The sequence below is a fragment of the Pseudorca crassidens genome, chromosome X (genome assembly GCF_039906515.1).
Source record: "Pseudorca crassidens isolate mPseCra1 chromosome X, mPseCra1.hap1, whole genome shotgun sequence".
NCBI lineage: Eukaryota > Metazoa > Chordata > Mammalia > Artiodactyla > Delphinidae > Pseudorca > Pseudorca crassidens.
The window spans coordinates 72,725,080-72,750,767 of NC_090317.1; the positions used below are offsets into that span (position 1 = coordinate 72,725,080).

The 25,688-nt window shown below is 35.9% G+C and overlaps 1 protein-coding gene across 1 annotated transcript in view; it reads left to right on the plus strand.

Moving 5' to 3' along the window:
- Positions 1-25,688, plus strand: part of TEX11 (testis expressed 11) — a 348,555-nt gene that overhangs the window by 167,015 nt on the left and 155,852 nt on the right. The window contains exons 11-13 of the mRNA XM_067724324.1: positions 5,242-5,323; positions 8,861-8,939; positions 24,755-24,906. Coding sequence (XP_067580425.1) covers positions 5,242-5,323; positions 8,861-8,939; positions 24,755-24,906 — 313 coding nt within the window. The remainder of the gene's footprint in view (positions 1-5,241; positions 5,324-8,860; positions 8,940-24,754; positions 24,907-25,688) is intronic.

Consider the following 25,688-nt stretch of genomic DNA (forward strand, 5'->3'; position numbering starts at 1 on the left):
CAGGGAAGTCCGAGTAGTATAAATTTGAACTCCATATCTATGTGAAGGTAGAGCCTGTTAAAAAATCCTCCAGACTCCCCTCCCCCCGCATGCGCCAATCATCCAGACAAACATTTCTTTTTGGCCTCATTCAGAGATTTGGCACAAGACAGACAAACTTCCAATACCATTAGATAAAAGAGAAAAAAACCCCCAGGATACTCACCATTCCCATACAGTCCACTTCTCCATGTTTTGATGACTCACTACAATCTTTCTGCTTTTGTTTACTTTTCAGAGTCCTCAGGTTGTTGCTTTGTAGATCTTGTTCAGGGCTTTTAGTTGTAATTAGTGGAGGATATAGACTATAGTTGTCATGCTCCATCTTGGCTGGAACTGGAACAGATAGTAATATTTTTAAAAATTAGATTTTGAGGAGAAATTAAAATTTGGTAGCCTTATGTTATTCCACAAAGTTGTTTTTGAAAATTTACCAGTACAGTGAAATTGGAAAAGTCTTGGTTGCTTAGGTAAGACACCAAAAGCACAAGAGAAAAAGGAAAATTAGATGATGTCGGGCTTCATTAAAGTTAAAATTTTTGGGACTTCCCTGGTGGCACAGTGGTTAAGAATCTGCCTGCCAATGCAGGGGACATGGGTTCAAGCCCCTGTCTGGGAAGATCGCATGTGCCACAGAGCAACTAAGCCCATGCACCACAACTACTGAGCCTGTGCTCTAGAGCCTGCGAGCCACAACTACTGAGCCCGTGCGCCACAACTACTGAAGCCCATGCGCCTAGAGCCTGTGCTCCGCAACAAGAGAAGCCACCGCAGTGAGAAGCCCGTGCACCACAACGAAGAGTAGCCCCCGCTCGCCGCAACTAGAGAAAGCCTGCGTGCAGCAACGAAGACCCAACACAGCCAAAAATAAATAAATAAATAAATAAATAAATTTAAAATTTTTGCTTCAAATGAAACCATCAGGAAAGTAAAAACACAACCCATGGGGTCCTCCCAAAAGAATGGGAGAAAATAATTGCAAATTATGTATAAGTGTCTGGTATCCAGGATATATTTTTATAAAAACCTCTTACTACTCAGTAGTAAGAAGACAACCCAATTAAAAATGAGCAAAGGATTTGAATAGGTATTTCTCCAAAGAAGGTATACCATAGGCCAATAATAAGAACATGGAAAGATGCTCAATATCACTAATTATCAGGGAAATGCAAATCAGAAGCACAATGAGGGACCACTTCACACTCACTAAAATGACTATATTTTTTTAAATGGACAAAAACAGTTATTGGTGTGAATGTGGAATAATTAAAACATTTATACACTGCTGGTGGGAATGGTACAACCACTTTGGAAGACAGTCTGGCAGTTCCTCTAAAAGTTAAACATAGAGATACCATATGACCCAGCAATTCCACTCCTAGGTGTATACTCAAGAGAACTGAAAACATGTGTCCACATAAATACTCGTGCATGAATGTTTATAGCACCACTATTTACAACAGCCAAAATATGGAAACAGCCCATATGTCCATCAATTGATGAACAGATAAAATGTGGTATATCCACACTAAAGAATATTATTTGGCCATAAAAATGAATGTAGTGCTGATACATGGTACAACATTAATGAACCCTGAAAACATTATGCCAATTGAAGAAAACCAGCCACAAAAGAACACATATTGTATCATTCCATTTACATGAAATGTCCCAAATAGGCAAATATATAGATACAGAAAGTAGAATAGTGTTTGCCTGGGTGTTGGGGTGAGGTGGCACTGGAGGGAATAGAGAATGACTATTAAAGGGTACAAGGTTTCTTTTTGTGGTGATGAAACTGTTCTAAAACTGATAAACAACTTTGTGTATATACTAAAACCCATTGAGTTGTGTACTTTATTTTTTAAAAAATATTTATTTATTTTTGGCTGCATTGTTGTTTTTTAAATCAACTCTTGAGTGCACATCTTTATTTTGTTTTGATTTTAATTGGAGTGTTCTTTTTTTTTAGAGACAACTTTTTAGAGCAGTTTAAGTTCACAGCAAAATTAAGCAGAAGGTACAGAGATTTCCCATACACATCCTGCCCCTACTCGTGCACAGCCTTCCTAGCTATCAAAGTCCCCACCAAAGTAGTGCGTTTGTTACAACTGATGAGCCTGCATTGACACGTCATTATCACCTGAAGTCCACTGTTTACATTAGAGTTCACTCTTAGTGTTGTATGTTCTCAGGGTTTGGAAAAATGTGTAATGGCATGTATCCATTTATACTTATCATACAGAGTAGTTTCACTGCCCTAGAACTCCTCTGTGCTCCACCTATTCATCCCTCCCTTTCCCCTAACCCTTGCCAACCACTGATCTTTTTACTGACTCTGTAGTTTTGCCTTTTCCACAGTGTTATATAATTGGAATCCTATAGTATGTAGCCTTTTCAGATTGGCTTCTTTCAGTTAGTAATATGCATTTAAGATTCCTCCAAGTCTTTTCATAGCTTGATAGCTCATTTCTTTGTAACTTTGAACAATATTCCATTGTCTGAATGTTCCACAGTTTATTTATCTATTCACCTACTCAAGGATGTCTTGGTTGCTTCCAAGTTTTGGCAATTATGAATAAAATACCATCAGCTGTTTTCCTTTTTCTTTCATTTTTGTGAAAATGTCTGCCAAATACCCATGTTGGAATAACTGAGGTTTGTCTAAAAATGGTATTCCGTGACAAATATGGCTTGTTCAGCTTGCAGTTCAAATAATTACACAAGTGTTTTTTTCCTGGAAACAGCTACCACGGTACTTCAACATGCAGGAAAAATGCTTTATGCATACTTCTCATTTCATCATATTGGATATTAAAAAGACATGAACTGGTACAGCCACTTTGGAAGACAGTTTGGCAATTTCTTACAAAACTAAACATACTTTTACTATGTAGTCCAGTAATTGCACTCCATGCTATTTGCCCAAAGAAGTTGAAAACTTATGTACACACAAAACCTACACATGGTTGTTTATAGCAGCTTTATTCATAATTGCATCGGATCTTAGTTGTGGCATGCAGGATCTTTCATTGCAGCATGCTGGCTTTTTGTTGAAGTATGCGGGCTTCTCTCTAGTTATGGTGTGCGGGCTCAGTAGTTGCGGCACGCAGGCTCTCTAGTTGTGGCGCGCGGGCTCCAGAGCACATGGGCTCTGTAGTTGTAGCACGAGGGCCTAGATGCCCTGCAGCATGTGGGATCTTAGTTCCCCAGCCAGGGATCGAACCCATGTCCCCTACATTGGAAGGCAGATTCTAAACCACTGGACCACCAGCAAAGTCCCAAGTTGTGTACTTTATTATTTTTATTTATTTATTTATTTTAATGTCATGGGTATTTTAAAAATTTATTTATTTATTTAGGGCTGTGTTGGGTCTTCGTTGCTGGGTGCGGGCTTTTCTCTAGTTGCAGTGAGCGGGGGCCACTCTTAATTGCGGTGCGTGGGTCTCTCATTGCAGTGACTTCTTTTGTTGCAGAGCACAGGTTCTAGGTGCACGGGCTTCAGTAGTTGTGGCTCGCTGGCTTAGTTGCTCCACACCATGTGGGATCTTCCCAGACCAGGGCTCAAACCCGTGTCTCCTGCATTGGCAGGTGGATTCTTAACCACTGTGCCATCAGGGAAGTCCTCTGAGTTGTGTACTTTAAATGGGTGAATTGTATGATATGTTTATTATAGCTCATTAAAGCTGTTAACCCCCAAAAAAGTCTTTCAACAGATTTTTTTTTACCTAAAATGATATTTGTAGCTTGAAAAATGGGTAAGATTTCTGAAGGAGAGAATGTAGGAAAAGGAGTAGTTTTATAGAAGCTGAGCCTTAGGAAAGCCTCACAGTAAGGGGCTAGGAAGATAAGAACACCTTAAAGTAGGTAAAATACCCAGTAGATTGGCAAAAACTTAGAGGTCCGATAATTCCAGGTGTTGACAAGGATGTGGAACACTGGGAATTCTCATCCACAGCTGATGTTAGTGTGAAGTGGTATACCACTTTGGAATTGCAAGCATGAGTCCTGCTTTGTTCTATTTCAAGATTTTTTCAGCATCCCTTGCACTTTCATGTGAATTTTGGGGTCAGCCTGTCAATTTCTACAAAGAAACCAGCTGGAAATTTGATTGCATTGAATCTGTAGATCAATTGGGGGATTACTGCTATCTGAACAATATTAAGTTTTCCAATCAGGAATATGGGATGTATTTTTATTTATTTAGGTCTTTAATTTCTTTCAATAATGTTTTGTAGTTTTCAGTATAGAAGTCTTGCCCATATTTTTAAAATTTATTCCCATGTATTTTATTCTTTTTGATGCTATTATAAATGGAATTATTTTCTTAACTTCACTTTTGGATTGTTCATTGCTAATATGTGGAATATGTCTTGAGCCCAAGAGATATTCCAACATGCCCGTTAGGAAAGGTGCTAATGCAATAAGTTATAATTATAATGCAATCTTAGTTTATTCTTTGGACTGATATTATCTTTATTTGCAAATGCTTTTAATACCAGTAGTTACTTTTCCCCTAACTTTCCATTCTTCAGGCATCTCACCCATGAATCGCAGTAATTTTTTGCAGAGCTTGGAGCTAATGAGTACAGTGTTCATGTAGAGATTAATTGACATTGTAGAGAGAAAAATTCTATTCTGTGAACCTAGACTGCACTTTTAATCGTAGACTGCTGTGTAAAGATGTACACTGTCACGCAAAAGTGGTAGCAGGTCCAGCTAGCAAGGACTTGGAAAAACCATTCAGAGTACATTGTTATTAATAGTAAATACGATAGGCGTATCCTGTAGGAAAGACAATATGTTTTCTATTTCATTCAGCCATTGTTTGCAAAGGACCTTCGTTGTTATTAAAGTCTCAAAAGAAAACAAACCTAATTGATGTTTGGGGTTTTGCTTACCAAGACAAGAATATGGTCTTAACATTCTCACAGTTTAAGTATTGGCCTTGCCATTAAATGCTTGCCACTCAACAGAAATGTTTACATGTTCTTTTCCTTTTACTATTTCATTTAGATTGAATAAAATACCAGAAAATATCCTCAGGAATAGACCGGATGTTATGATTTGATTTTTTATAATTTTGATTTCCTTTGGTCATGATACATCTTGCTGTGGTTGAATAAAAACAGGCAGTTACTTGAAAATTGTCTTTTACATTTCACAGTGTTAATATCATTGTGATTTCTTTGTTTAAAATAGGAACATTTAACTCCTGGTGGGCTTTCCTTAAAGATGAAAATCCTCTTGAAGTATGAAACAGCTAAAGAAGAATTTCTTGGAGGTAAGTAACATCTCTGTGTGTGAAGAGTACACAATTTTGAAATATTAACACCAATTTGTTGAATGTAAGATTTTTTGTAGTATACTAGCATAGGTATAATTTGATGGTGACTGAGAAGGAAATTGAGCACATAAGATTGTCAGTCAGGAAGAAAAGGAGAAGGAAGAAAGAATAGTAGCAAATTTAACAAGTAGTAAAAAAGAGCTGAATAAAAGCTATCAGTTTTCCTTTAGTCTAGCAGAAAATTGCAGCTGCCCAACCTGCCCACCATGAAGAAAGATAACCTATTGATAGAAAAAGCCTTTGTAATGCTGTGCCATTTATAATTACTTGTATGAATATTGCTATTTGTTTTTCAAACTTCTCAAGGGACTAGAATGTGCACATCACAACATAAACATCCTGATACACAGCTGTGGGTCATTTGGCAAGTGACAACTTTTCTGTGCTTCAGTTTCTTCATCTTTAAAAGAAATGTAATATTAATGTCTACCTCACTGTGTTGTTTTGAGAATCCTATGAGAAAAAGTATGTAAAGCATTTAGTTCCATGCCTGGTACATAGTGTGCAATAAATATTACCTATTATTGTAGTTATTATTATTGTTGTTATTACTACTGTATAGATAAATTAAGTGAGGCATAATATCTCTATGCACACTGGCCCCTTAACAGTATTTCAATTATGTTTAGTCATAAAAATAATTTACTCTAAATTTTTTAATGTATACATGCTTTTTTTTACTGCATAAAAATTTAATTGCATTATAGAGCTGCATTATTTTTACTATATAAAATGATATGTTAGTATAATAACTGATTATCCAGTAAGCAATAACAATTTATAATAAGTAGGACAGTAATCAGATTTGGAAGTTGCTCTAAATTTAGTGCCAGTTTAGTACTGCTGAAACTTTCTGTGACTTCTAGAATATTAGCCAATCACTAAGAGACCTCAGAAGCTGAAATATATAGAGGATTCTGCATGTCTAGGTAACAGTATCAGCTCAGATATACACAGGTTGAAATTTATTAGGAGCCAGAAAGACAACTCCTCTTTTTTTGCAGTACAGGAATAAACAAACCAACAAACCAATTAAGGGAATAGTCTTACTCAAGCTAATATAATATGGGAAGATCAGAGATTATTGGAGTCACCTAGTTTGAAGTTGATTAATTTTGGACTAGAATTCCCCATTACAGTTTTTTTATCAAAATGTAGAAAAGAAACAGTTTAAAATGAAATTATTCTTTATTTCCAGATTGTTTTTACTTAACTTAATCTAGATGCTCATGATAGAGTTGCAACATCAGATTACAAACTAGGAAACTTCATGAATTTAAGTTTTCTATAGTTTAAAATAATAAAGTTATCTTTCACTTTGTATTAAAAGTACATATGGGGACTTCCCTGGGGGTGCAGTGGTTAAGAATCTGCCTGCCAATGCAGAGGACACGGGTTCGAGCCCTGGCCTGGGAAGATCCCACATGCCCTGAAGCAACTAAGCCCGTGTGCCACAACTACTGAACCTGTGCTCTAGAGCCCGTGAGCCACAGCTGTTGAGCCCACAAGCCAGAGCTACTGAAACCCGCGCCTAGAGCCCGTGTTCCGCAACAAGAGAAGCCACTGCAATGAGAAGCCCACACATCACAATGAAGAGTAGCCCCCACTTGCTGCAACTAGAGAAAGCCCACACGCAGCAACAAAGACCCAATGCAGCCAAAAATTAATTTAAAAAAAAGTATATATGAAACTTGTATGTTTATAATCTCTTCATTTCTTTGCTAATGAAAATACTTCAAGAATGGTCAACCTGGGCTTCCCTGGTGGCACAGTGGTTAAGAATCCACCTGCCAGGGCTTCCCTGGTGGCGCAGTGGTTGAGAGTCCGCCTGCCGATGCAGGGGACACGGGTTCGTGCCCTGGTCCGGGAAGATCCCGCATGCCGCAGAGCGGCTGGGCCCGTGAGCCATGGCCCCTGAGCCTGCACGTCCGGAAGCCTGTGCTCTGCAACGGGAGAGGCCACAACAGTGAGAGGCCCGCGTACCGCAAAAAAAAAAAAAAAAAAAAAAAGAAAGAAAGAAAAAGAATCCACCTGCCAGCGCAGGGGACATGGATTCGAGCCGTGGTCTGGGAAGATCCCACATGCCGTGGAGTAACTAAGCCCGTGTGCCACAACTACTGAGCCTGCGCTCTAGAGCCTGTGAGCCACAACTACTGAAGCCCTCACGCCTAGAGCTCATGCTCTGCAACAAGAGAGGCCACCGCAATGGGAAGCCTGTGCACCCACTCGCCACAACTAGAGAAAGCCCATGCACAACAATAAAGACCCAACATAGCCAAAAATAAATAAATAAAATAAATACATTTATTTTTTTTTTTAAAAAAAAAAAGAATGGTCAACCTAAGTGGTATTTTTCATTAGAACTTCACTGGTATTTTTTACAGTAGGAAAAGTAGAAATTAAAAAAAATATATAATTTTTTTATTGTGAAAAGGTATAACATACCCATTAAGGAAGTTTCTGGAAAATAGTAAAAATATCCATTGTCCACCATCCATTGGAATATCAGCTCCTTGGTAGCAGAGATTTTTGTGTGTTTTGTCCACTGCTGGATTCCCAGCACCAAGCACAGTTCCTGGCACAGAGAATACACTCATCAGTTATTTTTTGAATAAATAATCTAAACACAATCACTTTTAGAAATTTGATGATTTATTTACAGTATTTTTCTATATTAATTTGCTTGTTTTACAGAATTGTGACTATATAGTACAGACAGCCTTTGTTTTCCAATTTTGTTTTTTTACTAATCTTATAACCATTTTTCATATTGGTGCATATTCATTTTTTAAATGAAAAACAGTTTTATTTCATATTTAACAGTTTTAATGGTTGCATAGTAATTTATCACTACCCTACAGTGGACACTCAGTATATGTCCTTTTTATTGTTGTTATAATTTATATTGCTTTTAATATCCTGTTCATTACATTTCCCCACATTTATTTCAGATGAATTTTCAGAAGTACAGTTTCTGAAGTAAAGGGAATAATAATAATAGCAACTTTCATTTACTAAATGCTTACTAAGTGCTAGGTCCTTTGCTATGTTATTTACATACATTATCTCACGTAACTCTTTCATCAGCCCTGAGAGATTGGTGATTTGTTCCCCACTTTACAGATGACAAAACTAAGGTGCAGAAAAACTAAGTAACTTGCTTATGGCCATGAAAGTGGAAAGTGGTTTCAAATATGGATCTGTCTGACTTCAGATCCCAAGTTTTTATCCACTGTGTTCTTAGCAGATAGTAGTCAAATTGCTTTTCAAAAAGTTACTTTGCCTGTTTTACTGTACTCTCTCTAGCATTGGATATTATTGCTATATAAAAAGACTTTGGTAAATTGTTAGGCAAGACGTGGTATATGGCAAACATTTAGAAAGTAGATTTTGAACAGAGGAAAATTACTGAAAATAGCTAAGGTTCCTAAAAAGTGAAACTAATTTGATTATTTCCTTTGTTCTATTTGTTAGCTATCATGGAAATACTACATCGTGACATGTCTTTAGACTTTTGTCTGAGCATTGCTAAACTGCTGATGTATCATGAAAGGTATAGAAGAAATGATTTTTTCTTTAAAGACTAACATTTTTCTAAGGTTTCCATTAACATATATTGAATTATATCTGTCTATATCTATATATCTACCTCCCTCCATCCATATTCACAGAGCACAATATTTGCCATTGTGCTAATCAAATTAGAAGATGGAACTGCTTGCTTAAATGATTTAAACAATCCGTAGTCAAGTCAATTTTAAAATTTATATTAAAATTTTTTAAAATAAAATGAGAAAGGAGTAAGGTAGGGTTTTATAAAACAGGAGTTGACTAGGTTAACTTGTAGGCCAGTGGCATGTGGAACAGGAAGGCATGTGCAAGTGTAGTTCTGCAAATGATATACCTCTCTGGCTCTATCTTCATGGGATCATTAAAGGGACCTTAATGTACTTGCAGACCTCTTAGTGGTTTTCAGACTTCAGTGTTCATCACAGTTACTGGGGAATCACTTGAAAAGATGCTCAACATCGTTAGCCATCAGGGAAATGCAAATCAAAACCACAATGAGAAGCTGCTTCACACTACTAGGATGGCTGTAATCAAAACGATAGATAATAACAGAAATTGACAAGGATGTGGAAAAATTGTAACCCTCATACACTGCTGGTGGGAATGTGAAATGGTGCAGCCACTTTGGAAACAGCCTGTTAGTTCCTCAATAAGTTAAATAGAGTTACCATATGACCCAGCAGTTCCACTCCTAAATTAAACAGGAAACGTGTCCATACAAACACGTGTATATGAATGTTCATAACAGCATTATTTTTAATAATCAGATGTGGAAACAACCAGAATGTCTGTCAACTGATGAAAAGATAAACAAAATGTAGTATACTCATTTGGCAATAAAAAGAAACAGAGTACTGATACATGTTATAACGTGGATGAACCTTAAAAACATGGTAAGTGAAAGAAGCCAGTCACAAAGACCACATATTGTATCATTCCATTTTTATGATATTTCCAGAACAGGCACATTTATAGAAGCAGATAGTAGATTTGTGGTTGCCTAGGGCTTTGAGAATTGGGGGGATACGGGGAGTAACTACTAATGGGCATGGGGTCTCTCTTTGGCATAATGAAAATGTTCTAAAATTGTATGATGGTTGCACAACTCTGGGAATATACTAAAAAACATTGAATCATATACTTTAAATGGATGAATTGTATGGTATGTGAATTATACCTCAATAAAGCTTATTAAAAAATAATCACTAGTGAATGTGGTAAAAACAGAGAGATCAGGCCCTACCTTACTCCAACAAGCCCAGACCTCTGTATTCTATATTAGTCCTCCAGGTGGTTCTGAGAACCACTGTTTTGTTTAATTTTTTAATTTTTAAAATTGAAGTATAGTTGATTTACAATATTATATTAGTGTCAGGTGTACAACATAGTGATTCAATATTTTTATAGATTATACTCCATTTAAAGTTATAAAATACTGACTATATTCCCTGTGGTGTACAATATATCCTTGTAGCTTATTTATTTCATACATAGTAGTTCGTGCCTCTTAATCCCCTACCCCTGTTTGCCACTACCCCCTTCCCTCTCCTCATTGGTAACCACTACTCTGTTTTCTATATGTGTGAGTCTATTTCTGTTTTGTTACATTCATTCATTCTAGTTTTTAGATTCCACATGTAAGTGATAACATACAGTATTGGTCTTTCTATGTCTGACCTATTTCACTAAGCATAATACCCTCTAAGTCCATCTATGTTGTTGCAATGGCAAGATTTCATTCTTTTTTATGGCTGAGTAACATTCCATTTTATATATATACCACATCTTCTTTATCCATTTATCTGTTGATGGGTTGCTTCTGTATCTTGGCAGTTGTAAATAATGCTGCTGTGAACATTGGGGTGCATGTATCTTTTCGAATTAGTGTTTTTGTTTGTTTTGAATATATACCCAGGAGTGGAATTGCTGGATCATATGGTAGTTCTATTTTTAGTTTTTTGAGGAACCTCCATACTGTTTTTCACAGTGGCTGCACCAATTTACATTCCCACCAACAGTGCAAGAGGGTTCCCTTTTCTCTACATCCTCACCAACGTTTGTTATTTGTGGTCTTTTTGGTCATAGCCATTCTGACGGGTGTGAGGTGACATCTCAGTGTGGTTTTGATTTGCATTTCTCTGATGATTAGTGTTGTTGAGCATATTTCATGTGCCTGTTGGCCATCTGTATATCTTCTTTGGAAAAATGTCTATTCAGGTCCTCTGCCCTTTTTTTAATCAGGTTGTTTGTTTTCTTGATATTGAGTTGTATGAGCTGTTGATGTATTTTGCATCTTAACCCCTATTGGTCATATCATTTGCAAATATTTTCTCCTGTTCAGTAGGTTATCTTTTCATTTTGTTGATGGTTTCCTTTGCTGTGCAAGAGCTTTTACTTAATTAGGTCCCATTTGTTTATTTTTGCTTCTGTTTCCTTTGCCTTAGGAGACAGATCCAAAAAAATAACTGCTACTATTTATGTCAAAGAGTGTTCTGCCTATATTTTCTTCTAGGAGTTTTATAATTTCCAGTCTTAACGTTTAGGTCTTTAATCCATGTTGAATTTATTTTTGTATATTGTCTGAGAAAATGTTCTAATTCCATTCTTTTACATGTAAGCTATCCAGTTTTCCCAGCACCAGTTGTTGAAGAGACTGTCTTTTCTCTGTTGTATATTTTTGCCTCCTTTGTTGTAGATTAATTGACCATAGGTGCGTGGGTTATTTCTGGGCTGTCTGTTCTGTTGCATTGATCTGTGTGTCTGTTTGTGCCAATACCATACTGTTTTGATTACTGTAGCTTTGTAGTATAGCCTGAAGTCAGGGAGTGTGATACCTCCAACTTTATTCTTTTTTCTCAAGATTGTTTTGACTGTTTGCAGTCTTTTGTGGTTCCATATAAATTTTAGGATTTTTTGTTCCAGTTCTGTGAAAAATGTCACGGGTATTTTGATAGGGATTGCATTAAATCTGTAGATTGCTTTGGGCAGTATGGACATTTTAACAATGCTCCTAGTGTTCTTATCACTTTAGGAAATTATAAGGGCTGTAGAGGCTCAGTTCTAAGAATCGGGGGCAGAGACCAACATATATTTTCTGTTATCTCATACATATTTCATAAGCTGTTAAGTTTCAACCTGATTGTTACAGCTTATTCTTTTTCAGTTCCGATTTTTGTGAATTTTGATTCTGTCACGCAGTATATTAACTACTCCTCCCAGTTTATGTCATCCTCAGATTTGGTAGGCATGCCCACCTGTCTTCATTTAATTCGGATTAGCACACTTTTTCTTAAAGGACAAGATAGTATATATTTTAGATTTGCGGGCCACAGAGTTTCTGTCACAACTCCTCAACTCTGCCATTATAGTGCAAAAGCAGCCATAGACAATATATAAACAAATGTGGGTGGCTGTGTCCCAATAAAACTCTTTCCCAGTTTCTTTTATTGTGGTAAAATACACATAACTTACTATACTAATCATAAAGTGTACACTTCATTGGTAACGAGTACATTCATATTCTGCAAACATCACCACAGTCCATCTCCAGAACTCTTTTCATCTTGCAAAACTGAAACTCTTTACCCATTAAACAATAAATTCTCTGTTCCCCACTTCTCCCAGTCCTTGGCAACCACCATTCAACTTTTCATCTCTATGAATTTGACTACTCTAGGTACGTTATTTAAGTGGAATCATACAGTATTTGTCTTTTTGTGACTGACTCATTTCACTTAACATAATGTCCTCAAGTTTCACCCATGTTGTAGCATGTGTCAGAATTTTGTTCCATTTTAAGGCTTAAGAATATTCCATTGTGTGTATATACCACATTTTGCTTATCCATTTATTTACAGATGGAAGATAAAACTTCCATGTTTTAGCTGTTATGACTAATGCTGCTGTGAATGTGGGTGTAAAAATATTTCTTTGAGAACATGCTTTCGATTCTTTTGGTTATATGCCCAGAAGTGGAACTGCTGGATAATGTAATTCTATTTTTAATTTTTTGAGGAACTGTCATACTGTTTTCACAGTGGATGTACCATTTTGCATTCCCACTAGCAGTACACTAGAGTTCTAATTTCTCTACATTCTCATCAACTTTTAAAAAAAAATATATTAGTAGCTATCCTAATGAGTGTGAGGTGGTATCATGTAGTTTTGATGTGCATTTCCTTAATGACTAGTCATGTTGACCATCTTTTCATGTCATTTTTGGCCATTTGTATATCTTCTTTGGAGAAATGTCTGTTTTAGTCCTCTGCCTGTTTTTTAATCAAGTCGTTTGGTGTTTAATGTTGAGTTTTAGGAGTTCTCTATGTATTCTGGATATCAATCCCTTATCATATAAATCATTTGCAAATATTTTCTTCCATTCTTTGGGTTGCCTTTTTACTCTGTTGATAGTGCCTTCTGATGCAAAATACTTAAAATTTTTCATAAAATCCAATTTGTGGGGTTTTTTTGTTTGTTTCCTGTTCTTTTGTTGTCATATCTAAGAAATCATTAACAAATCCAATGACTTGAAGATTTTCCCCTTTGTTTTCTTCTAGGAGTTTTATAGTTTTAGGTCTTAACATTTAGGTCGTGGATCTATTTTGAGTTAATTTTTGTACATGGTGTAAAGTAAGGGTCCAACTTCATTCTTTTGCATGTGATACTGGTTTTCTCAGTATCATTTGTTGAGAAGACTGTCTTTTCCCCATTGAATGGTCTTGGCACTCCTGTCAAAAATCATTTGAATATGTATGTGAGTTTATTTCTGTGTATTCTGTTCTCTTCCATTGCTTTTTTTTTAAAGTGTTATTTTGTAGTAAGTTTTGAAATCAGTTAATATGAGTTCTCCAGCTTTGTTCTTTTTCAGAATCATTTTGATTCTTCACAGTTCCTTGAGATTACATATGAATTTTAGGATGAATTGTTCTATTTCTTCAAAAAAATCATTGGGATTTTGATAGGGACTTCATTTAATCTGTAGATCACTTTGGATAGTATTGGCATCTTAACAATACTGTCTTCCAATTCATGAACGTGGAATTTCTTTCCTTTTATTTATGTGTCCTCTAATTTTGTTTAGAAATGTCTTGCAGATTTTATCATACAAGTCCTTCACTTCCTTGGTTAAGTTAATGCTTAAGTATTTTTTATGCTATTGTATATGAGATTGTTTTCTTAATTTTCTTTTCAGATTGTTTATCATCTGTATATAGAAATGCAACTGATTTTTGCATGTTGACTTTGTGTCCTGCTACTTCGTTGAATTCACTTAGTAGTTTTAATAGGTTTTTTTGTGGAATCTTTAGGGTTTTTTACATATAAGATCATAATCATCTATGAACAAAGATAATTTTACTTCTTCCCTTCCAATTTGAATGGATGGCTTTTATTTCTTTTCCTTGCTTTATTTCTCTGGCTAGGATGTCCAATACTATGTTGAACAAAAGTGGCTAAGGCAGGCCTCCATGCCTTGTTCCTGATCTTAGAGGAAAAAGTTTCAGCCTTTCACTGTTGAGTATGATGTTCACTATGGGTTTTTCCAATATGGCTTTTTAAAAAAAAGTTTATTTCCTTCCTCCCTCCCTCCCTCCCTCCCTCCCTCCCTCCCTCCCTTCCTCCCTCCCTCCCTCCCTCCCTCCCTTTCTCTCTCTTTCTTTCTTGGCTGCATTGGGTCTTAGTTGTGGCATGCAGGATCTGCGTTGAGGCATGCGAGAGCCTTTTGTTGCGGCACATGGGCACTTTGTTGTGGTGTGCAGAGCTTCTCTCTAGTTGTGGGGTGCGGGTTTTTCTGTCTCTAGTGCGGGCTTCAGAGCTCATGGGCTCTGTAGTTTGTGGCACGTGGGCTCTCTCGTTGAGGTGTGCGAGCTCAGTAGTTGTGGCACGTGGGCTTAGTTGCCCTGTGGCACGTGGGATCTTAGTTCACTGACCAGGGGTTGAACCTGTGTTCCCTGCATTGGAAGGCGGATTCTTTACCACTGGACCACGAGGGAATTTCCACATATGGCTTTTATTATGTTGAGGTAGTTTCCTACCCTTAGCTTGTTGTGTGTGTTTATTATGAAAGGGTGTTGAATTTTTCAGATGATTCTTCTGCATTTGTTGAGATGATCATGTGATTTTTATCTTTCATCCTGTTAATGTGGTATATAACATTTACTGATTTTTGTATTTTGAACCATCTTTACATCCCAGGAATAAGTCCCACTTGGTCATGGTGTATGATCTTTTTAATATGCTGTTGAATTTGGTTTGGTGGTATTTTGTTGAGGATTTTTACACTATATTCATCAGTGATATTGGCCTGTTGTTTTCTTTTCTCATAGTGTCTTTTTCTGTTTTTGTATCAGGGTAATGCTGGCATCATAAAATAAGTATGGAAGTGTTCCTTCCTCTTCAATTTTTTGGAAGAGTTTGAGAAGAATTGCCATTAATTTTTCTTTAAATATTTGGTAGAATTTATGAGTGAAGCCATCAGATCCTGGGCTTTTCTATGTTAGAAGGTTTTTGATTACTGCTTCAATCTCTTTACTAGTTATACGTCTGTCAGGTTTTCTATTTCTTCATGATTCAGGCTTGGTACATGATATATTTCTAGGAATTCATGCATTTATTTCTTCTAGATTATCTAATTTATTAGTGTATAAGTTTTAGTAGTGGTCTTTTATAATCCTTTTGATTTCTGTGGCATCAGTCCTAATGTCTCCTCTTTCATCTCTGATTTTATTTATTTGAGTCGTCTTGCTTTTTTTCTTAGTTAACTATCTAGCTAAAGGTTTGTCAGTTTTATCATTTAAAAAACCCAACTCTTAGTTTCATTGAGTATTTTATTGTTTTTTTCTGGCCTCTATTTCATTTATTTCTGCTCTAATTTTATTATTTCCTCCCTTCTGCTAGCTTTTGGTTTAGTTCTTCTCCTCATTCCCTAAGTTCTAAAGTTAGGTGGTTGATTTGAGACTTTTCTTGTTTTAATGTAAGCTTTTATAGTTATAAATTTCTCCCATAGCGCTGCTTTTTCTGTGTCCCATAAGTCTTGGTATGTTGTGTTTCCATTTTTATTCTTCCCTAAGTATTTTCTAATCTCCCTTGTGATTTCTTCTTTGATTCATTGGTTGCTTAAGGCTTGTTTAATTTCTACAGTTTCTGAATTTTCCAGACTTCAAGACTGAGAAACTTATCCCCCCAATACTACATTCAAAAGGAATTTATCACATAAGAGTGAGTTTGCAAATCAGTGGACCTATGACCTGGGTATGACCACAGATGTGTTGCATAGGGATGCATTAATTGCCAGCATTTAACAATTTCACATAAAAATTTGGATTTTTGAGATCTCTTGAAAAACTTGAAAAAAATCTGGAAACACTTGGTTAATATTCCCACTAAGCAATAATCAGTTGGAACCAAGTGGCAGTTGTTACCTTCAGACGTGGGACATGTATTCTCCAGTTTGACATAGTCCCCACAATGCCTTATTTTCTCCCATATCCTGTGTGTCAGGTTGTCATTTATCATCTTCTTTGTGTCATTATTCTTATAGCAGATATAAGAGGAAAATAAATGTCCATGGCATCCACATCTCTATCAAAAGTGAGGGAATGAAAGCTAGACTGAAAGGAAATTAAAAAATATTCCTGTGTTTAATATGCAAAGAAGTGTGTTGGTATCAACTGAGTACAACTTAATAGCTCATTATGAAATGAAATAAAGTAGAAACTGTGGCTAGTACACACAAAAGCAATGTAATGAAAACTTATCAAATTCAATAACAGGACTGAAATTTCAACCAGGTTTATTTTGGAAAGTTAATAAAATAAGCTATCCTATTGTAAAATGCAGTTATATAGTTTTATATTAAGGAAAACAATTGCCCAGGCGTTAAACCCTTTTAAAGATGACAAGTTTACAAAAGTGCGTCTACTGAGTGAGTCATAAAATGTATTCTTAAGTTTCAGGTGTAAATCTAACCAGAAATGCTGTTGTTTGGCATGTTGAAGGTATGACTGATAATTTATTAGACAGGTTGCTTTAAAAGAGTTATTTGTGGTATTTCTGTTGCATGGACATATGTAATACTGCACAGTAAAGTATATTGTGGTGTCAATGAAAATTTTGATAAGACAGAACTTTTGAACATAGTACCTGTGTCGTATAAGTTTAATGTAGATTGATCAAAACAATTTGTGTGTGACTACAGGAGATATTTCTGCAATGGTTAGTTATTAGGATAAATCTTGATTTGGAACTTAAATCCAAGGTGGAAGTATTTTTTAAGAATATAAGACAAGTCTGTTAATTGTATAATTTACCAGGAAACACTGTGCTAAAAAGCTAAAAATGAAACATGTGGATGTAGTAATAACACATGTATGCTGGATATTCTTCTGTGGCTTCAAAAGAGATTATTGCTTTGCTGGGTGAATTTGATGCACAGTAGAGTAGTTGCCTCTACTTCTTGGAACTTAAGGGGCTTAGTTGGATGTGGTGCTGTCACATGTTGGGTTACCCTAGAAGTGGATTTTAAAGATGGAGATTAGTGTACAGATAATTTATTAAGGGGTGGTCTCAGGATCAACACCTATGAGGGAAAGGAAAGGAGGCAGGGCTAGGTAAAGGGAGAAGTTGGGCTGATGTAAAGTCACCATAAGGCTTCAGCTTTACCCCATGGGATGCTCTGAAGCTGGGATGGCCATTCAGAATTGTCCTCAGTTAGGGTGAGAAAACCAGGTCTAGCCCAGTGTTTACTAGTCATTGGATGCCAGCTGCCTTGGGAAGGGAGCATAACCGTGGTTGAGGTAGCTCTCTTCAGCCTAGGTAATTCCTAAAGAGCAACCTGGAAATAAATATTTTAGTGTTGAAGGGAAAATCTGGGTGATGCAGCACAGCATTCATGACAGGTGCTAAAGAGATCTTTTTGAACTGTTGAAAGAATTAAACTTATGTCATCTATGGGAAACACCCCTGCCTCAGCTCAAAGACTTGACCTCTGTGGTGAATATGACAACTCATGTAAACACTCTGAATCTCTCTACAAATGCAGTAAGTAAATGAATGTAAGTTTAAATTCACATGTTCTTAGGGAAGTCGTTTCTTTGGGAAACTCATTTAGCAGGGACTAATCTGACTCACTTTTCTATGCTGAAATTGATTTCCAAAGATGGAAGTGATTACCTGAACTACACACTCAAAGTTTTAGACTTGAAGATTGAATTCTTAAGAATATGTTTTCTGATTTCCAACATTATAATAGTGAAAAATATTGTTTATTTTGCCTTTCTCAAGTAATATTACTAATGTGAATAAAGAACTACAAATTGACCTTCACTATACTGTGGTACAAAATTCTAATTAGACAAATATGGAATATCAGATGTAGTAGACATTTACTGCTTTTGGTCAGTCATCACTCATTCATCTACTTTCTTATTGATAACATTATCCAAATTTCCATTTAGGTATCTACTTCTTCCCTATCAGTATGCATGGACATTGACATATTGGTGTAGAAGAAAAAGTTTCAGTTTTCTGTTTCCAAATCAAGAAGATAATCAGTTTCAAAAGGAAAATTTGATAAATTAAGTGTTTATATTTTTAGATTTCAAATTTAAAATATAGCTTCTATGTTTTACAGGTTTGTACTATGTTAGCATGCTTGTACTATCATTCAGTTAATAATAAAGCTTGATTACATATCTGGCAGGTTTTTGTTTTAACATCTTTATTGGAGTATAATTGCTTTACAATGGTGTGTTAGTTTCTGCTGTATAACAAAGTGAATCAGCTATATGTATACATACATCCCCATATCTCCTCCCTCTTGCATCTCCCTCCCACCCTACCTATCCCACTCCTCTAGGTGGGCACAAAGCACTGAGCTGATCTCCCTGTGCTATGCGGCTGTTTCCCACTAGCTATCTGTTTTACATTAGGTAGTCTCTATATATCCATGCCAATCTCTCACTTCATCCCAGCTTCCCCTTCCCCTCCCCGAGTCCTCAAGTCCATTCTCTACATCTGCATCTTTATTCCTGTCCTGCCCCTAGGTTCTTCAAAATGATGTTTGTTTGTTTTTTTAGATTCCATATATATGTGTTAGCATATGGTATTGTTTTTTCTCTTTCTGACTTACTTCACTCTGTATGACACACTCGAGGTCTATCCACCTCAATACAAATAACTCAATTTTGTTTCTTTTTATGGCTGAGTAATATTCCATTATATATATGTACCACATCTTCTTTATCCATTTATCTGTCAGTGGGCAGTTAGATTGCTTCCATGTCCTGGCTATTGTAAATAGTGCTGCAGTGAACATTGTGGTACGTGACTCTTTTTTATTTGAACATTGTGGTACATGACTCTTTTTTTTTTTTTTTTTTGGCGGTATGCGGGCCTCTCACTGCTGTGCTCTCTCCCGTTGCGGAGCACAGGCTCCGGATGTGCAGGCTCAGTGGCCATGGCTCATGGGCCCAGCTGCTCCGCGGCACATGGGATCCTCCCGGACCAGGGCACGAACCCATGTCCCCTGCATCGGCAGGCGGACTCTCAACCACTGCACCACCAGGGAAGCCTTACGTGACTCTTTTGAATTATGGTTTTCTCAGGTTATATGCCCAGGAGTGGGATTGCTGGATCATATGGTAGCTCTGTTTTCTGTTTTTTAAGGATCCTCCATACTGTTCTCCATAGTGGCTGTACCAGTTTACATTCCCACTAGCAGTGTAGGAGGGTTCCCTTTTAGGCACATCCTCTCCAGCATTTATTACTTGTAGACTTTTTGATGATGGCCATTTGGACTGGTGTGAGGTGATACCTCATTGTAGTTTTGATTTTCATTTTTCTAATAATTAGTGATGTTGAGCATCTTTTCATGTGGTTTTTAGCCATCTGTATGTTTTACTTGGAGAAATGTCTATTTAGATCTTCCACCCATTTTTTGATTGGGTAGTTTGTTTTTCTTATGTTGAGCTGTGTGAGCTGTTTGTATATTTTGGAGATGAATCCCTTGTCAGTTGCTTTGTTTTCAAATATTTTCTCCCATTCTGATGGTTGTCTTTTCGTCTTGTTTATGGTTTCCTTGGCTGTGCAAAAGCTTTTAAGTTTAATAAGATCACATTTGTTTATTTTTGTTTTTATTTTCATTACTCTAGGAGGTGGATCAAAAAAGATCTTGCTACTATTTATGTCAAAGAGTCTTCTGCCTATGTTTTCCTCTAAGAATTTTATAGTATCCAGCCTTACATTTAGGTCTTTAATCCATTTTGATTTTATTTTTGTGTACAGTGTTAGCAAGTGTTCTAATTTCATTCTTTTACATATAGCTGTCCAGTTTTCCCAGCACCACTTATTGGAGAGACTGTCTTTTCTCCATTGTATATTCTTATCTCCTCTTTCATAGATTTGGTGACCATAAGTGCATGGATTTATCTCTGGACTTTTATCCTATTCCATTAATCTATATCTCTGTTTTTGTGCCAGTACCATACTGTCTTGATTACTGTAGCTTTGTAGTGTAGTGTGAAGTCGGGGAGCCTGATTCCTCCAGCTCCGTTTTTCTTTCTCAAGATTGCTTTGGCTCTTTGGGGTCTTTTGTGTTTCCAACAAATTGTGAAATTTTTTGTTCTCTTTCTGTGAAAAATGCCATTGGTAGTTTGATAGGGATTGCATTGAATCTGTAGATTGCTTTGGGTAGTAGAGTCATTTTCACAATGTTATTCTTCCAATCCAAGAACATGGTATATTTCTCCATCTGTGTCACCTTGATTTCTTTCATCAGTATCTTATAGTTTTCTGAGTACAGGTCTTTTGCCTCTTTAAGTACGTTTATTCATAGGTATTTTATTCTTTTTGTTGCAGTGGTAAATGGGGTTGTTTCCTTAATCTCTCTTTCTGATCTTTCACTGTTAGTGTATAGGAATGCAAGAGATTTCTGTGTATGAGTTTTCTATTGTGAAACTTTGCCAAATTCATTAATGAACTCTAGTAGTTTTCTAGTAGCATCTTTAGGATTTTTCTATGTATAGTATCATGTCATCTGCAAACAGTGACAGTTTTACTTCTTCTTTTCCAATTTAGATTCCTTTTATTTCTTCTTCTTCTCTGATAGCCATGGCTAGGACTTCCAAAACTATGTTGAATAGAAGTGGCAAGAGTGGACCTCCTTATTACTGATCTTAGAGGAAATGCTTTCACCTTTTCACCATTGAGAATGATGTTGGCTGTGGGTTTGTCATATATGTCCTTTATTATGTTGAGGTGGGTTCCCTCTAAGCCCACTTTCTGGACAACACTATGAGATTAGAAATCAGTTACAGGAAAAAAAACTGTGAAAAACCACAAACCCATGGAGGCTAACAATATGTTACTACATATTCAATGGATCACTGAAGAAAGAAATCAAAGAGGATATCAAAAAATACCTAGAGACAAACAACAATGAAAACACAGCAGTCTAAAACCTATAGGACACTGCAAAAGCAGTTCTAAGAGAGAAGTTTATAGCAATACAATCTTACTTCAAGAAACAAGAAAAATCTCAAATAAACCACCTATCTTCACACCTATAGCAACCAGAGAAAGAAGACAAACAAAACCCAAAGTTAGTAGAAGGAAAGAAATCATAAAGATCACAGCAGAAATAAATGAAATAGAGATGAAGACAATAACAGCAACGATTAATGAAACTGAAAGCTGGTTCTTTGAGAAGATGAACAAAATTTATAAACCTTTAGCTGGACTCATCAAGAAAAAGAGGGAGAGGAATTAAATCAATAAAATTAGAAATGAAAAAGGAAATGTTATAACAGATACCACAGAAATACAAAGGATCATGAGAGATTACTACAAGCAACTATATGCCAATAAAATGGACAACCAGAAGAAATGGACAAATTCTTAGAAAGATACAACCGTCCAGGTCTGAGCCAGGAAGAAATAGAAAATATGAACAGACCAGTCACAAGTACTGAAATTGAAGCTGTGATTAAAAGTCTTAAAACAAACAAAAGTCCAAGATCAGATGGCTTCACAGGCAAATTCTATGAGACATTTATAGAAGAGTTAACACCTACTCTTCTGAAACTCTTCCAAAAATTTGCAGAGGAAGGAACACTCCCAAGCTCATTTTATGAGGCCACCATCACCCTGATACCAAAATGAGACAAAGATATCCCCAAAAAAGGAAATTACAGGCCAGTATCACTGATGAATAGAGATGCTAAAATCCTCAACAAAATACTAGCACACTGAATCCAACAACACATTAAAAGGATCATACACCTTGATCAAGTGGGATTTATCTCAGGGATGCAAGGATTCGTCAGTATATGCAAATCAATCAGTGTGATACACCACATTAACAAATTGAAGAATAAAAACCATATGATCATTTCAGTAGATGCAGAAAAGCTCAACACCGATTTGTGATATTTTCATTTTTTAATTAAAAATTTTTTGAAGTTTTAAATTGTGGTAAAATATACAAAGCATAAAACATACCATGTTAACTGTTTTTAAGTGTACAGTTCATCAGTGTTAAGTACATTCACATTGTTAAGTTTGTTACAATTAACATTCATAGTGTTAAGTATGTTAACCAAACTCCAGAGCTATTTTCGTCTTGCACATTTAAAACTTTGCACCCATTAAGCAGCAAGTCCCTATTCTCCCCTTTCCCAGTCCCTGGCATACACCGTTCTACTTGCCGTCTCTATTAATTTGACTACTGTAAGTACCTCATATTAGTGAGATCATACACTATTTTTCCTTTTGTTACTATTTCATTTAGCATAGTGTCCTCAAGGTTCATCAGTGTTGTAGCATGTGTCAGAATTTCCTCCTTCTGAAAGGCTGAATAACATTCCACTGTGTGTATATACTGCATTTTTTTTAATCCATTCATCCATCGATGGAGACTTGTATTACTTGCACCTTTTGGCTATCGTGAATAATACTGCTATGCGAGTGGGTGTAAAAATATTTCTTTGAGACCCTGCGTTCAGTTATTTTGGGTTTATACCCAGAAGTAGAATTAGTAGATCATATGGAAATTCTGTTTTTAATTTTTTAAAGGAATCACCATACTGTTTTCCATAGTAGTTGCACCATTTTACATTCCCAGCAACAGTGCACAGGTTTCCAGTATTCCCACATTCTTGCCAACACTTGTTATTTTTTGTTTCTGTGACAGTAGCCATCCTAATGGGTGTGAGGTATATCTCATTGTGGCTTTGATTTGCATTTCCCTAATGATTAGTGATGTCAAGTATTTCATGTGATTTTTGCCAGTTGTATAATCTTCTTTGGAAAAATGTCTATTCAAGCCCTTTGCCCATTTTTAAGTCAGTTGATTTTTCATTGTTGAGTTTTAGGGGTTCCTTATATATCTGGATATTAACTCTGTATCAGACGTATGATTTGCAAATATTTTCTCCCATTTCATAGGTTGCCTTTTCAACTCTGTTGATTGTGTTCTTTTATACACAAAATTTTAAAATTTTGACGTAGTCCAGTTTATTTTTACTTTTGTTACTTGTGCTTTTGGTGTCATATCAAAGAAATCATTGCCAAATCCAGTGTTGTAAAGATTTTTCCCTTATATTTTCTTCTAAAAGTTTTATATTTTAGCTCTTCCATTTAGGTCTTTGATCCGTTTGGAGTTCATTTTTGTATATGGTGTAAGGTAAAAGTCCAATTTCATTCTTTTGCTTATGGATATCCAGTTGTCCCTGCACCGTTTATTGACAAGACAGTTTTTTTTCCTCCATGGAATGCTCTTGGCACCTTTGTCGAAAATCATTTGACCATATATGTGAGAATTTATTTCTAGACTCTCTTCTATTCCATTGGTGTATTTGTGTCTTTATGCCAGTACCACATTATTTTGATTACTGTATCTTTGTAGTAAATTTTGATGTCATGAAGTATGAGTCCTCCAGCTTTGTTCTTCTGTTTCAGGATTGTTTTGGCTCTTCTGGGTACCTTGATATTCTGTTTTATTTTTAGGATGGAGTTTTTCATTTCTGCAAAAAATGTCAGTGGGATTTTCATAGGGATTGCATTACATCTGTAGATCACTTTGGGAGTATTGCCATCTTAACAATATTAAGTCTTCCAATCCATGAGCTGTTTGCATTTAAAATAATCATTATCTACTGGTATATTATTTGTGTAATAAGCATAAATAAATTTTTAAAAGAATTGTTGGCAGAGGGAATTGGTAAATTTCTTTTTCTTCTTTCACTTTTATTGAGATATAATTGACATTCAGCACTGTATAAATTTAAGCTATACAGCATAATGACTTGAAATGGTGGTCAAAAGGTAGAAACTTCCAGTTATAAGATAAATAAATACTGGGGATGTAATGTACATGATGACTATAGTAAACAGTGCTGTATGGTATATTTGAAAGTTGCTAAGAAAGTATAAAAGTTCTCATGAACAGGGACTGATAAATTTGTAATGTCAGTTTATGTATCTTCACTTTATGGATCTCATGTTCCAATATTTATAAACTGATGTAAGTTTTGGAGAAAAAGAACCAATTAGATATTAGTAGAGAAATGATTATCTGACTCTATGTGTTCATAAAAAGAAAATGTTTGTGGCTTGATAAATTAAACAAATTGAATTAAATTATTTACTGTTAACCAATAGGCTTATTTAGACATTTAATGATATTAACTAAGTTCAGATATAGTTTTATCTTGTCTGTTTTGCTCATACTCAAACAAACTTTCACCTTGTTAATTAAAAATGTTATTTTATTCACACCACTTAAAATTGTGTCTCATTGAACAGAGAATCTCTTGGGTCTTATTTCCTGAAGATTATCTGTGAACATTTTAAGTCATCAGAAAATATTGGTAAAGCTCTACTGTTCCATGTTGAAATGCTTTTACAAAGGAAGGAAGAATTGCTTGCCACGGAGAAGATTGAAGAAATCATTATAGGTCAGTAGGATTTCTGCAGGTGTTTTAGAAAGGTGTTAATATACATGTAGTTCTAAGATGGAGGTCAGAACAGTAGCAAAATCCTCAGGTCAACAGATTTTTTCCTTTCTCTCACTTCCTTTTTTTTTCTCCTTAATACCCTTTGACTATAACAACTCACCTATCCAGATTCCACATATTTGGCAAGCTAGAATGAAAGCTAAACAAAGATAACAAAACATCAACAAAAACAGACAAACCTCTGAGCTTAAACCTCATGTGTAATGGAAAATTGTGAGATTATAAGCCTAATTTCATGTTTCAGTTTGATCTCAAATTAGCTGTGTACCTTCAGGCAAGTCAGTAATATCTCTGGATCTTTTTCCAACTATAAAATGAAGGTTGTGAACTACATTCCTACTTTTTAACTTCTTTTTAGCAGCAGCAGCAGCATCCTTTTGTGATGCAATTGTATATGAACCCTGCCCCCAATAAAATAGACTAGAGTTGCTGTGGTTAAAGCAGAGATGTAGAGCCAGATCTCAGCATTCCATTAATCCCCCATCTCTCTGTAGAACCCTATACCCTGAAGAACACAGAGAGTATGATCCCTTTATTAGAAAATTCTTGCCCTGATCTGTCTTTCCTACTCTATACATATATAGAGATATAACTGGAATGATAGTCACTAATGTTAACACTGGAATTTATTCTGAGTGGTGGCAGTTTAGGTGATTTATTGCTTTCTTTGTTTTTTACCAGATTGCTTGAATTTTTATAAGTATGTATCATGTTTTTATAAA